Raw genomic sequence first — 16,378 nt, 5'->3', positions numbered from 1 at the left:
AAAAGCTATGTTTTGTAAGTGTTTTCTGTGCATAAAAAATTTATCCTTACATTTTTAACAACTGTGTGAAATAAACTGTTCAAATTAGATTCTCAAAGTATGCGGAAAAATCTAGGAAAACTACATTAAAATATTTTTAATGACACAAATAATGTATTTTTACCATACAATAATATTTGGATTTACTATTTCTAACTTCTAATACCCTCTCCCTTATATGTAAAATCGTTAAGAAAGTATTTTTTTGTAATAACCACCTCTAACTTAGACTAATTGAATATAACAATTCTATACAACATAGGGTTGAATTTGTTTTTGTAAACGGCGAATACCTCACTTTGGAACATACTAATATTTACACACAACATTAATGTAACATTTGAGGTTAATTCCTAACTCAGTTTCAACGTTAACTTAAACAGGCTTAAATCATTTGCCTAATGTTTCTCTAGTTCCTATTGCACCGTGCTCCGCCATCTTACTTTTGATTGTATAATTAGTTTGTGGCCATTTAAATTGGTAATTAAATGTATTTTAACTAGCTGGCTCAAACTTTAACATTTAAAACCCAACCAAGTCTCTTTGAGTCGAGCATAATTATCATTATTAAATTAGATTAAAATTAAATATGTTTGTATTTTTATTGATTTGAAACGGTTAGAATATCTAGATTCAAACCATCACCAAATTAATACCAAGAGACCAGCTATATGAGTAAAATTCTGAATGTGGATGTTGTTTGAACGATATGATAAGTCTAGGTTTAAAATTTAAAATGATGTACCTATGTTTTTTTACCTTTTTATTTCTAATAGGTTAACGCAAAAGATAGTGTGTCTCTGTTGAATAAGATTGTTTACAATATTTCTTGTAATATTTTTAAGATTTAAATATTATTTTTTGTTCCTCATTTTAATACTATTCAATTTTACAGTGTTTCACTTATTACAAGATTGTATTTATTAAATATCCACAATAATTAAATGGAAATTTTTTCTGACACTATAAAGCAGATTAACAATTGTACCCACAATTGTTAAAGCAAAATGCTTGGTTTCGTTATGTAATTTTTCTCTTTAGTTTTGTAGCTGTGAATAAAGTTTATTCACAAAGAGTTTGTCCATATTATATATATTAACTTGTAATCACTCCATTTAACTATCAAACATAAAACCAGTATAGTTTGTACCAGTATAGTACAATATAGTTTGTATATTGTTCGTTGTATGTGTACGCTTTTAATTTGTATACTTTTATGTATTATTATTCTATTGAGTATTTATTATTTGTCATTATAGGTGTTTTGGGTTATATAACTTAAGCTATTGTTAATTGTTTAAATAAATAAACATCACATTTCCTACACTTGTATGTATTGTTGACAAAAACTTTAAAAACCGGGAAAATGGCTTATAAAAATGTGTGTTTTTTTAATAATGTATATGAACTCTCTAACCTTGTTAAAACGCGAGAATGATTCATATAAAGGGGGTAGACTTTAAATAAACTCAAAAAAACATAGAACTAACAAATTCATCAAAATTTTAATGAAAGCATCACTATCCAAGGGCAACTATAACAATCAATCAAAAGAAAAACTGTAATTTTGCAAATGTAAATAAAACATGCGATCCATTAATTAATTTAAACACTCATCTGGAAACAGTCCATTCGCAACAAACCTATTTCTTAAATTAAAATCAAAGCAATTCAACCTCGTAACCATTTTAAACAACCATAAACCTAATTTGGTTAGCAATAATTTCAGATAAGTATTAAACCTAATTTTTTTCACTAATAATATGTTTTCATCATTAACAGTTTCAAAACATTATTTTTAGATACAACACAACACAACGGCATAAAGTGGGAACCAAATCTCAAACATATTTTTCTTGTTTACAAATTTCCAGAACACGAGATAGGAAAGAAAACAACAAAACTGAAATCACAGTTGGTGAGAGAGCGTGGTAGAGGGGAGGAGGGGATGTTACTATTCCCTGAAGGGGAGTGTTTCGTTTTAAAACTTATCAGATCTCGGCTATTTAATTAAACGCTGTACAAAATATTATCGTAAGTAAAGCAAAGATAGCGACCTAAAGCGGCTTCATTCTGGAGATTTATTTTTTAATCTCAACGAAGAAGGTTGTTACTTTCTTTACATGCCATAAAACCAGCTGTTTACAACCAATTTGGCCCGAATTGCCGATAAACAACTGACTGACTTTGTAGCAAAACAAATCGTGGGTTCAATTGATTTGTTGAGCAAAAATGTATAAACATCGGGCTTAAACAAATATGTAAACGTAAAAAATAAACCTCGATAAAAATCTATGTTTAGATTTATATTTGGGTTTAGATATTATATACAGTCTCAGTTCAGTGCAATATTTGACTTAGTAAATGAGTCTCAGTAATTATTAGGCTACCGTAATTATAAGTTACTAGTGTCCCTGTTGCTCGAATTCGAGCATTTGCTAAGTATTAACAGTCATAATTTCTGATGACTTTAAAAGATTCGACTCAACGATTATGGAAATACTCAAGAAGAACCTAACAGTGGCTCGCCACCACGACTGCCCAAAATCCGCTTTTAGCGAGCCGTGGTATCATCATCGATATATAACTATGGATCCTATTAAGGGGAGTCGCTACTGAAATCGCTAAAATTGTTATTTTAACTAATTTTTATTTTGTATCAGGCTTTTATACCTAAGATAGACCTAAAACAAAAAAAAAAACAAAAAATTTTAATAAAAAATATTTTTTTATGTGCCCTAAAAGTAAGTTTTATTGTTTTTTCGGAATATTTTTAAAATTTATATTTAAAGAAAACCATAAACCTTACACAAATGGAAATGGTATACTTTTGTTCAGCATTAAATTTTCTTTAATATTACGTATTTTTATTTTATTACAGAAACATTTACTATTTTTTAAATAACAGCAAATTTTAAGAATATTTTTAAATTTTTAAAATTTTTTGTTAATTTATATATAAAAAACAAATTTACCAAATGGATTCAAAATACGTGTTCTTTTAGGTTTATATATGCAAAAGGTGTGTACAAAATTTCAGAACTGTAGCTCAAGTAGTTTTTTTGGAATATAAAAGTTTTTAGGCTGAAACGTAGAAAAACACAACTTTCGGGAAACAGATGTTTTCCGGCAGATGTGTTTTACTATACAAAATAATTAGCATATGTTAAAAAAAAACCATATTTGGTAATGTTTTTTTTTTTAAATGCCATGGTAACAAACAAATAAGAATGCAAAAAGCTATAAACTACAATTTATTTAGGGCTAAGTTGTGAATAACATATGCACATACCTTTTTATAAGCCTTTGGTTACATTAGCCTACTTGTCTTTGTCGCACCGTAAAACAGTTTGTTTTATTTTTTTTCTCCTAGGTACATGTATGTAAAAATGATTTTGGGTGGTTTTTATGATGTTAAAAGATATATAAAATAATTTAGGAACAAAATTTGTTTTTTGAATTTTTGAAGATTTTTCACTAATTTGAGTAGCGACTCCCCTTAAGCGACGTGACAGTTGCCGAAATTAGCCCATCGAAGAAAATATTAGCTACCCCAGTCGTGCACCCTCACTACTGGTGAGCCCGAGCGACTGTCGCGCAACCAGCGGCAGGACTACAAACTGCACCAGCGGGCCATGTTCTCTTATGTAAATCTAAAACTGATACAGCGTGTAAATATTTGTAATGAAAAACGTTTGTGAAATGAATTCAATTTAGAGTTTAATTTCCTATGCAGTTAAACACAATCAATAATTTGTTTATGTGTTATCATTGGCTATTGGATAATAGACGAAGGTTTAATCTATAATATACATTAAGTACACACAAATTAAGAAAAAATTCAGTGTCAGATTTTCGGGAAAAAGTTGGTTTTGATTGAAATTAGTACCTATGTGAGGTCCTTTTAATTCTTATTAATTCTCATAGTGCAACCCTCATTGCTGTAAAAATTACGGTTCAAAAAGTACTGTAGGTAACTTGTACATGTTATTTTCCCATAAAAACCCGTAAAGAACAGAAATGGATCTTAAAAAACCTGTTCTGGTTCTGGCCTACCTTTTCTCCATTTAACAATTACATTGGAAATTTTTTTTCTTCGTAGCATTTTGATTGTGCAAAAACGCTTCAATGTACAAAAATCGTGATTTAGCTCTACGCGATGGTTGCAATTAAAATCGGACATTTCATGTTTAAAATATAAATTTGAAACGCAAATTTTTGAAAAACTTCAAAACCCACCCAAATGTTGTTCCCATTCTTTCTAGTTCTGGTTCGCAAACGCATTCAAGTTTATCCAGCCCTACAAATTCAACAAAATTGGACCGAAATTACTCAAAATACTTTTACTCAAAACACTATTTTGATACTAGTTATCAAATGGTATGTGAACGAATTTGTTGACTGCTAGGGTCATCGTAAAAGTAAATTGGTCATGGCCTTGGTCTTACCATAGACAAAAAGAATTAAATATAGACCGTCAGCTGTGCTGCGTTTACCATAGGTTCTGGCGCACACCACTGGGAGCGCCACGTTAGTTACAGCGTACGCGCTACGTAAACAACAGCGGTGTGCGCCGGAACCTATTGTAACCATGGTAACCGCAGCACGGCTGACAGTATATATTTCATTCTTTTTGTCTATGGTCTTACCCAAGGCTATACAGTACTGAAAAATGTCAACAGATGGACTAGACATACATTACACAATACACCTAGCTAAGGATCCCTCATCTCTAGGACTATTGAACAGTTCAGTTTTAAAATCTCTTTGACTTCCGTATCTGGTGTCAAAAACAACCGAATGAAAATATCGATGGATATATCGAACTAAACAATCGTTTGTAATCAACAGTAAACTGTTTCAAACTAATAACCGAATTACAAGGATTAAGTTATTTACTTACTCGTTTGCAACAGTGGGCGATTGTTTACATAGTTCTTCGTCCAAGGGTATCTTTGATCAAAGAGTTTAAACCTGTCACCACGAGCAACTCGCGAGTTTTATCTGTCTATTGATACGCACTGTGTTAAAACATCACCCACGAGAATCACTTTATTTGACTAAAAGTATCAAATTAAACAACAAAAGTTTACAACGCACAGAACTTGCACAACACAAACAATAATAACAACATTTGACAGGTGTCAGCTGTTTGAATTAAAAGCAGTACCGTCTGGGTGGGTGACGTAATAAGAGCGTTAGGCAACCTCTTTTTCATTAGCCGTGGGTTTTACCAAGCATACTCCCCTATTGAAATCTAACTGAAACCAACATTAATATTTTAATCTGTTTTTCAGGGAATTAAAAAATACTTAATAGCCAAAACCAGACTCAGAACTACCTCAACATTTGCTATAGGCTAATGTACTATATAATACAATACTTACACAGTTAATATGCTCTGCCGATGTTTCACAGTTCCATGTTACAATACCACCTGCCAGGCTGCCAGGCGCCCGATACCACCTGCCTTACCTGCAAGTAGCTAAATTGCTGTCATAGCGCCGTGGGTTCTTTTATTTCCTTATAAGCCTAATGTATTTCTTGGGCTGCTTTGAAATTATTCACTCGTTGTTGTAATTGTTTTAAAATTATCATGTGTATGGCAACTGTTATAATGAAGGTTCTCATCCTTATGGGACAGCTGAAGAAAATTAATGTTAGTTCTGTCCGGTGCACTGTAGAGATCGTGTTTTGTTTACTATTTGTCTCTTGCTATTTCAGTCATTTAAAACCTCGTTTCCAAATCAAACGATCTAATCATAAACAATAAATTGTCCACTAGTTATATGACCAAACAGTAAAGCACAAATCAAGAAACTAACCCTAAAAAAATAAAAACTCAATTTCGTCGACACTAGCGCCCAGTGTCACCGTACATGAACTAGACACGAAAAACGAGCTTCAAAATTAACAATGGGATGAGAAGTCTTCTTGGTGTAATAGCTTAATAAAAAAACTATTTACTATAGCTTATCGTTTTCGCTTATGCGGTAGGAGCATAGGTGAAATTCTCTAAAAGACTGACAGAGAGATAGAGTAAAATTGATTTGTGGTAAGTTTTGTATCCCTTTAAATCTGTACAAAACATATAAAACTTAAGAGATACCAGCTAATACAGATCCAATTTTGATCGGACCGTAATGCTAGTTTTATTTTATTTTAATTTTAATTAATGGCTTTTGACGATTATATCATTGTGTGGTATAGTTATTCTAAAGTTTACAGTACAATAGGTAAATTTATTACATTTACATAGCTGTAATAAACTTCCGACCCATCAGACCAAAAAACAAATGTAGATAGTTTACATACAGTTTTGATTGATTTGTTGCCTTTGAAAATAAATATAGATATTGGAAACATCAAAATTTCAAAACATAATAAAATATAACGGCTACTTTAAATAATGCAATAAAATAAACGTAATTTAACATTTTGCTACATTAGAGGATTCTCAAAATTAATGAGATATTTATATTATAAACATTACAAACAAGAAGTTCAAAGAGCTAAAATAATAGCATTTAGTTAGTTAATGTTCAGATAATTTTGTATAGGGTCAGCTTAATATTCCATTACATTGACAATGAAGCAGTGCTGCTTATTTTAACCTAGATTTTAATGAAACATGAGTGTATAAAGACTACACATAATTCTCTTATATTATATTTAACTCACCTTGAATAATGATATAGGTTGACAATTACCTAACACAACACTGAATTAATTTGATTAGGCTAACACTTTCACCAAAACACTCAAGCACACGAAACTGTTTTTACAAACCCCGACTTGAAAATAAACCGCGCTGTATGATTGGACGCTGTGCATTGTTGAACGCGGCCAATAGGCGCAGCGCGTTTTGATGTGACATCATATCAGCTGATTGCTGATCAGCTGGGTGAATGTCTTTGCGCCGTAACGTTTCGCTTTCAAAAGAAAGATAAGGTTAGATTAGAAGGTTTAGATTTATTTTCCTTTTCTGAAGATAATTTTATTTAACTAGCCTATATTATGTCGAGCATATTCGAAATGCGTTTTGTCGTTTTAATTGAGGCTGTTTCACCAAGTCTAAAATCAATTTAGTTTTGAATTACTAATAAACGGTTGCTTGACACTTGTAGAATATATAACTAATAAAGCAAGCAAATGAATCCACCCGCCACAGCAAGCCTGCAGACTCGAATTTCCATTTGCCCAATTATTTTCCTTAGCTTGTCAGACTTATTTCCTATTTAAATAACTAGTTTTAAGGTGTAAAAAACCCTTAGGTTGGCTGCTACAGGTAAAGTATTTTTCTTTTTTTGTTTGTTAAATGAGCTTAGTATAAAATAAATAAATTTACCAAACCTAATAAAAATATATCCATAATTACCGTATAGGGAAACAGTATACTTTTTCTCCATGAGAATAAGTTTTTTTTTAATTTTCTCCCCAACTTTTTAGCTCACAATACATGCCCACAGGAGGGTGCAAGGGGGTGCACTTGCAAACCCCCTGGCTGAACAAATTAGGAAACAAATGTGATAGATAGTATTATCTCTGATTACATTTATTAATTAGACATCACGAATTGTGGATAATAATGGGAATGCACTGTGGATGCAATGCTCCCTGGTGGGGATTAAATGTCCGCACTAGTGAGTACTACGACTATCCGCAGTGCTATCCTAATAATTAGACCAATTCGTTAATTACGAGGAAAAAATGTGGTTCGGATTCCACAATAAACTGTAGGTACCTTAGTTGCCATTAGCTGTATGGGCTATTAATTAACAGCTATGTCTAAGGAACATGTCGGCCTTAGTCACTAGCAAGACTACAAGATCGCGTCACTCATCCTTCACTCATATTGGGTTAAAATACGCACATAGTGGCGTCCCCATCTTAAATAATTGATAATTGATAAAAGTACATTACATTAGTCCTGACAAAAATTTATTTTAAAAAATCGTATTTTCAAAAGATATCCAGAGGCCCCCCCACGGATTTTTGTTATCTTTTGAACCCCCCTGATCTAAATTCTGTAGGCGCCCATACTCACAAAATATACTTCAATATACCAGTTATTTGTATACCGTACCTATTATTAGGCTCCAAAAAATTGTTTGGGGAAATATTGCAAAATATTATGATTTATGGAAAAAAATACGAAACACTCATTTTTACCCCATAAAACCTTGTCCCTAGTCCATGCTTAAGCTGAATTTAGTCCAAATTTTTTAATTTACTCGTTTGTACCAAATTTCCTCAAAATCATATGACCTTTACTCGAGTTATCGTGCTAACCATCTCACACACACATACCTGCAAATACTAACTTATATAAATTTGAATGAAGTTTTGGCCTCTGGAGGATTCAAAGCAAAAATTTAAATCGGTCCCAAGTCTAGGTCTTACCTACCTTGATACCTAAGGTCTTACTCCCTATTTGGAAAATTCAAAATATTATTTGGGAATTTTGGCAATATACACAAAACAAAAAACTTTTCTAATAACAGTTCGCCAATTGTGCCCATATTTAAGATCCATGCGATAAGATTAAAAATTCCGCCGGCCGAGTTATGGAATGCTTCAGTCCGACATTGCATTGTTCTACATAGAAACTTCAGCTTTGAAGTCTGGCTTTGGCTTTGTTCAAACATTTGTGTTAAGAATTGTTTTGCGAATCTCAGATAGAAACCAAGCTTGTGGCCGGTGGTGTATTGGTTTCTTGATAATAAGTCAACACTAAATGATTTCTAAAAAAAAAACTACTTAATGTGTTTTTTAGATGTTTAAACATTCTTTTTTTATATAGCTTGTAGCTGAATAGTAGTACTGATGTACTTATTAGTTCTCGTCTGATGCTGTGAATGTCGCCTGTTTCATTGTAAGAAAAGTGTGTAGCTTTTTTAACCCCATTAGCTATTTTGGTCATTGGACTACTTGCTCATTCCAGACGAAAGGAAACATCTGATCATCTAGTCTGTAAAAATGCAGGCATATCGCTATTATTTGCATCCCCACATCATAAAAGTGAGTTGGTCTACTTTAAATATTTGTCTCATCTCAAGCAATGTAAGCTTTTTGTGAGAGCCACCTACACAAGTTTTAGTAATTTAATTTAAGCTTAAATTGTTACAAGTTTGAAGTAACTACCGACATTAATTGTCTTTACAGCAAAGAGAAGTAAGGACCATTTGATTAGCTAAATTGAAATAACCCTCAAATCATTACCTCCAAAATGTATCAAAATGTTAAAAGGTTTCTTGCAATCATTTTGCTTCACTAAGTAAAACCGATAAAATAGAAGAATTACCTTATCCAGCCACAGTTGCTGGTATGACAACTAGTTTCGTTCCTTAGAACATCAGGTCATTGTATGCAACCACATCATCAATGTTTAATACATTGTGGTATGTCAAAAGATTCTTTAGAACACTGTTAGAATTACTATAGTAAAAACTAGTCATGTTGATCAAATTACTAAAATTGAATAAAAAGTGATAAAACTGGTTAAAACTGTAAAGGCTGGCCAGCACTGTCTTATCACTGTCACTGACTAAATAAAACTGACTGAATCATGAAGTGTCTTCATCTTCATCTCTCCAGGACAACCTGTATTTCAGTTTGTTATGTTCTTCTTATTTGGTACTTCTTTGATTTGTAGCTTGTCAATATATGTATCAAATATAATATTTGACTGGAAGGAAGTCTGATCATTTATATTAGTCAGTGACAGTGCTGGCCAGCCTTTACAGTGATATCCAGTTTTATCACTTTTTATTCATTTAATAATTTAATCAACATGACTAGTTTTTACTATTATGATTCTGGCAGTGTTCTAAAAGATCATTTGACATACCACAATGTATTAATACATTGATGATGTGGTTGCATACAATGACCTGACGATGTTATAATTAAGGAACGAAACTAGTTGTCATACCAGCAACTGTGGTTGCTGGATAAGATATTCTTATATTTTACCAATTATATATTCCAACCAAGGGTCACAATGAATAACATAAGTAAAACCATTGACTATAAACCACACAAGTTTTAAAGCATTATATGTAGGGTACATTCATAAATGTGAAATCTAGATAAAGAAAGGTGTTGGATTCTGAAAAGGTTGGACAAATTAACATATTTTATTCTTAAACCTACACAAATTGTACTAATTGTAAATACTGTGGTACAAAGTAGATTTTAATACTTAGTCTAAGTACTGACCTTACAATCTTCTTACTTAAAAACATTTTAGAGAAGTAGATTCGCACTTCTCTTCTTGAAATCAAAATCATTAGACTTTAAGATAGTTTAGCAGTTTACTAAGCAATTAAAAGTCTTCAAACAGCTTATCGACATTTGATGGAACCTCTACTATAGAAAAAGGTTTGGTGATTTTTTTCAAGTGAGGAAATATTCCTTTCTCAAGATTTACTTGGACGGGTGGTATATAGGGAGGAACCACTCTTCTATTGAAGAGTTTGAGCCAATCAATTTTCTCAAACCACTTGTGTTCTTTGATTTCTGCGATTCCGAGCCGCAGATTTCCCAACCTCTTTGTCACATCACTCTGTAAGAAACGAGACACAAGATCTGCTAGTTCAGGGGTAAAGTCTGACGGCATGCCATAATCCACCGCGACGATCCTCTTATAGGTCTTCAAGTGGTCTTCATCAGTAAATGGGGATCTTCCTCTGACCATTTCAAAAGCCATTACTCCGAGAGCCCACCAATCAACAGCATTGGAATACGGATTACCTAATATAACTTCAGGGGCAATATAGTCTGGAGTCCCACAAAAAGTGTACGCCCTTAATTTCCCCTTTAGCTCTTTAGCGAAACCGAAATCAGCAATTCTTATGTATCCAAAGTGATCCAAAATCATGTTTTCGGGTTTGAGATCTCTATGGATTGTGTGACAACAATGTAAGTATTCCAAAGCTAAAACTATTTGGGCAATGTAAAATCTGGATAAGCGTTCGTCGAAACGCTTCTGCTTTTGAAGAAGTCCGAAAAGATCACCTCCTGCTATATAGGGTAAGAGGTAGTATAAGTTTGATGGGTCAGATGTGAAATATTCCAAGCGGATACAGAAAGGATGGTTGAGACCCTGTAAGATACGCTTCTCATTCAAGGCAAATTCAATGATATTTTTTTCCACGAGAGCTTTCTTATTTACAATTTTCATTGCGTAGTATGACTTAGTGAATACTTTGTATTTCACCAAAATAACTTTTCCAAAGGCACCCTGCCCGAGAAAGTAGAGGGGCTCGAAGTTGTTCAGGTTCAGTCTATATGGGAAAGGAGTCGAGGATCTTTTTTTGTAATAGGTGACTGCCTTCTTTAGAAACTCTTTATCGTTTTTTATATCCAATGGTCCGAACATAGCTAGTCTTCGATCTGCAGAAAAATCTATGCTTGAGTTGTTAGGAGAATCCGCAGAGAACGAGGAAAAAATTGCCGTTTCCATATGTTGGGTGTTAAAATATAAACTTAAATTTAAGTTTGTTTTTTCATCTTAGTAATTGATTAAATTTAACTTGCCCATTGTAACTATTCACACCAAAATAATCAACTTGTCAAAATAAATTTTTAGGTTAGAACAAGAAATAAAACACCACATGGGACTGAATATAAATATTTTGTAGGCACAATCATCTGCATTCAAACTAAAATTGGGTCATAGATTACATTCTTAATAAACAAAAATTATCAAGGCTACTAGAACAATGAGCTACAGTTCAGTAATTATTACCATAATACTCCCTGCCGTAGCAAACCTGCACACTAAAAGAATTTCTAAGTGACTGATCAAATTTTCACTAAAATATTTGCTCAACACTATCAGATTTATTCCCTATTTAAACAACATTAGATTAAATGAGTCCTTAGAATTTCCAAGGAATGTATATTGTATGAGGTGTGTTTTTAAGTGAAATTTTTATAATATAGTATGGAAAAAATAAATTTACTTAATTTCAATAAGAATAACAAGAGAATTTAAAATTTAAAGTTTTTTTTATTCCCTTCCTAAGCATTTGGATACAACTACCATTCAATGTACTAAATTATTTGGTTTTTTAAGGTCAATACAATTTTTGGAAATTCAATTCAATCAATTATTTAAGATGGAAAATAAATTTCAAGGGGGATTTATGGATAAAAAATATGAAAAACCAATTTTTACCCCATCCCCATGCCCATAGTCTGATCATTCTGGTTAATGAAATCGTTCAAATAAATGTAGGTTTACTCGTTTGGACCAAATTTGGTAAAAATCAAATTATTTTTCCTTAGATTATTGTGCTAACTGACATACATATTTATATGAATTTGAACATGTGGTGTTTTAGGCCTCTGGGGACCTCAAAAAAAAGGAAAGTTGTTCCAGGATCTAGGTATTACCTACAATAATACTTTTCCCTTTAAGGGAAATACGCTAAAATTGAAATAGATAAGTTTTAAGTTTGCTGGTTCTAATATGAAAAAAATTATAACTAGTTTGTATTAATATATGATTAGTAATTTTACTAACTACAGTGTTACAAATATACATGCTTTGGTTTATTCCATAATTAAATTTAATTACTTTTTTTTTTTAAAGACAGATAAATTATAGCCATGCATATTTTTTCATAAAACATTAAGTTACTGCCATTATAAAATTGATAACACCTTCATAAAAGACTTTGCACGTAAAACATTTTGACACATATTGTCTAAAGCGTTTTTTTTTTTTTTTTTTTTATATCCTGAGGATTCCAGCATTGTATCTTTGCTTCCTTTCTTTATCCATTTTCTAGGTTCACCTTAAGACAGGTCTATTATACACTGGTAATAAACAAGACCCAAAAAAGGTCACAAGATTAATAACAATATTAGTAGTTCATAGTTTTATTTGAAACAATGCATTTATAAAATTGAATCACAAAATATATCTTACATTATGGTTACAGGCACGACATTAATTAGGCATCAACATTCAAACAGATGTGATTAAAGGACGTTAAATCCACGTTATTAGAAATAGTGGAACACGGAGAAGTAAGGTACAGAGGAAAGATTCAATGGTACACTAAAGTGGTGTCTAGCACTAGTGCTGGTGTCTAGGGCAGAGTCTAACCCCTCCCCCTCACCCTCATGTAATACAACGCTCACAGTGGAGGAAGACCCTGAGCTCTGTGCGATAGGAATTTCTGCACAGTGCTCGGTGTCAGGCTCTTCCTTGTTCGTAACAAGTATATTTCCGGCACAAAAAATAGAGCTGAAAGTGCACTGTCATCCTATAACCAAGTTTCCTCTGTACCTTACCTATCTGTGAGTGGAATCTTTATTTAAATGACAGCTCACTTGATGTATATATGATATGTATGAAATATATGATATAAAATGTATGACGTTAAATAAACCTCTAATATATGATTTACAAAAGGACATACAGCTTCAATAGTCTTCACAAACAGGCTTGCAATATCAGAAACCACCGGAGAATGGTGGGATTTGAACCACGGGCCTTAGAGGACAAAGTCATACGCATTACCAGGCCTAAAATACCTAGATTTGTAAGAGAATATGATTGTGTATGCTCTTTATATATAAATATACTTAGTATAGGACATTTCGTTAATGCATGCTACTTTATAAACACAGGTGGATTAAAATTCTATTATATACAATGTTTTCAGATTTACACAAAATTGTATGGTTTTAAACTTCATTAGATGTAAAATCATAACTAGTTTGGGAAATGGGTGTGAAAAAATCATCAGTATAGCCTAATAAGTACAGTAAAACCTAGATAACAAGACTCTCCATAGGGATTATTAAAGACTTCATATCAAGGTCGACTTCTTGTCGAGGTTTGTGATTAGGCCGATTAGGGTAAAATAAATTGTAGGGGATTTTAAAGTGACACTTGTTATCAAGGGTGGCTTGTTATCGAGGGTCATATCATCTAAGATCCTCAGCAATCATCAACTAACTTAACTGTGGTAAAAAAGAAAAGTTATAGCTAAAAAAAATCTGTAGCAATATCTGTGTTTTGTAAGTTTATCATAAAATTGTTCTTATCAATAATTAAGGTAACACTTTTTACGATTAAACATTTACAAATATAGAAGTTATTTCATTTACATGAAATTTCATCCTGGTGAAATTTATTATCTGTTCCGATAATTGTATACCCTGTAAATAACATTTAAAATTAAAAAATCATGACAATAGTATAAGTTCAATTTCTACACTAACCTACGTAAGCTTAAGAAATAACAGGAATAAATATATCTTAATACAGCTAATTATAACTAGATAAAATCACAGAACAAAAATGCAAGCGTGCTATAGCAATATTTCATAGTTAGGAGCTAAAGGGACTCTTTTTGGCCAGAGGTCAAATTTTTAAAAAACTTTTTTTTAGTTTTTTTATGAGGTCGGAAAACGAGCGATGGTTAAAAAGTCACTTTTTGCCCGTGTGGTGAACTATATTTTCCGCCATATTGCATCATTAATTATTAACAAAAACAAAGCTAGAAAACGAAATACAGTAATTTTTATGTGAAGATAACCTCTCAAAACGACGTCCAGCTTGTTTTCAATTCTGCTGATTTAAATAATCAGCTGTATAGTAAGTGATTCAATTATTTCGTCTATTACGATTGTGTTAATATACCATCGATATGTCGAGCAATCGACAACAATAGGATAAAACCTTACCTAATAAATCAATCGATAAATAATTTTGATCGATACGATTGCCACAATCAAAATTTACAACAGCTGATTTTTACTCCCTAGAGAGTAAAAAACCCACAACGCATGCATTAAAAACGGCTGCTTTTGCTGCAGTATGACGAAAAAGAATAATTTTATATAACTCAACCCTTGTAGTTAAAGTGCAATATTTAAACGGAAATAAATTTAAAATTATTTGCGTTTAAATATTGCACTAAATTTTTTAATAAAGTTAATATTTAATCATGCTGAGGGGGGTTAAAATTTAACATTAACAATTTCATTAAAAAAGGATTGAAAAAATATCAAACCAACATTCTTTGTAGGTGTTAAAAAGTTTGATGAGAAACATTCATGATATAATCCTTCAGTGAAACTTTTTAGAAACTTTTTCATTGTATAAACAATTCTAAGCACAAATATAGTACAGTATTTATTATTTACTTTTATCAAATGTCATACAGTTAAATTTACAATTAGTAGAAAAAATTGAATCGTTTGATAATAAATTGAAATAGTTGAACCTCTTGAAAAGACTTTTTTAAACACATTTTATAAGAATGATTACATTAATGTAATCATTTTGGGTGATGTAGCTGAAACAAAACTATAAAAAATTTTCAGTAAATTCCCAACAGCAGAAGCGTTTTTTGCAATGTAGTTTTATCCGTTTATTTTAAAGCTAAATAGACAGCCCTTAAATAGACAGGTCATGGCATTTTTTTTATTAAAATATAAATTCTTGGCAAAGCCAGTTGATATATTTTTATAAAATGTAACATTAGTTCCACCGAAAACTGCTATAAAATATGTATAGCGATAACTATTTAGTAACAACAGAAAGTTAATACTAACAAAATATTTGCTTAAACTGATAGGCCTATTTGTAACATTTAAATATGCCACTCAGAAATTAAGAAGTTAAAACTCTATGTGCATTGAACATGTTGCATGCAGTTTTATTTTGCATGTCAGATATAAATTATCATTTTAAGGAAGCCAAAACCATGTTTCTAGCTAAAAACAGTAAAGCAAAATCTATTCATTTTCTAAAAAAAAAATACCTCTACGTCATCATAATCACATGCGTTTTCTGGACGTCAAAGAGCACATTTCTGGACTACTGAAATGGGTAAAAGATTCATCTACTGGATCACTATGCAATTTAGGCACTTAATAAAATGTCAAATGTCTTATGGATAAAAAATATACATATATATTGTGAATTTTTAAAACAATATGAGTGCTAATATAGAGTATGAAATTAATTTTTGCAGAGAAAATATTTAAAATGAAATCACATATCAATTTCTATAAAAATAGCGATGTATTTCCTTTATATGGAAATTCAACCATCTAAATATATAAAAGGCAAAGCCCTCACTGACACACTCACTCACTCACTCATCACTAATTCTCCCACTTCCCATTTACCTAGGAGGCTGAAATTTGGTACACCGATTCTTTAGGCATTAAACAAGAAAACTAAGTTGTTTTTATTCTGATCGGACTCTCCGGCTCCGCCCCAGTGGCTCTGGAGTTTCCCATGTTAACCTTATGATTTTTCATATTTAAAAGGAATTAATGAATCTTATCAGCTGTTTCAATTAAA

At 31.8% G+C, this 16,378-nt stretch overlaps 1 protein-coding gene across 1 annotated transcript; it reads right to left on the bottom strand.

The window, feature by feature from the left end:
• Positions 1-8,854: 8,854 nt before the first annotated feature.
• On the bottom strand, positions 8,855-11,506 carry LOC128995513 (cAMP-dependent protein kinase catalytic subunit beta-like). Its single transcript, XM_054420531.1, has 2 exons — positions 10,261-11,506; positions 8,855-9,010 (listed from the first exon to the last, which is right to left on the bottom strand). Exon 1 carries the CDS (start codon positions 11,504-11,506, stop codon positions 10,367-10,369), a length of 1,140 nt encoding a protein of 379 aa, XP_054276506.1. The 3' UTR covers positions 8,855-9,010; positions 10,261-10,366.
• Between the last annotated feature and the right edge of the window lie 4,872 nt (positions 11,507-16,378).

The sequence above is a fragment of the Macrosteles quadrilineatus genome, unplaced genomic scaffold (genome assembly GCF_028750875.1).
Source record: "Macrosteles quadrilineatus isolate MER2022 unplaced genomic scaffold, UCM_ALF_1.0 Scaffold_5__1_contigs__length_97177068, whole genome shotgun sequence".
NCBI classification, from domain to species: Eukaryota; Metazoa; Arthropoda; class Insecta; order Hemiptera; family Cicadellidae; genus Macrosteles; species Macrosteles quadrilineatus.
This window is presented reverse-complemented; position numbering and strand designations above follow the sequence as displayed.

Coding starts and splice junctions, on each gene's coding strand:
- LOC128995513 (XM_054420531.1), bottom strand. CDS start 11,506: ATGGAAACGGCAATTTTTTCCTCGTTCTCTGCGGATTCTCCTAACAAC.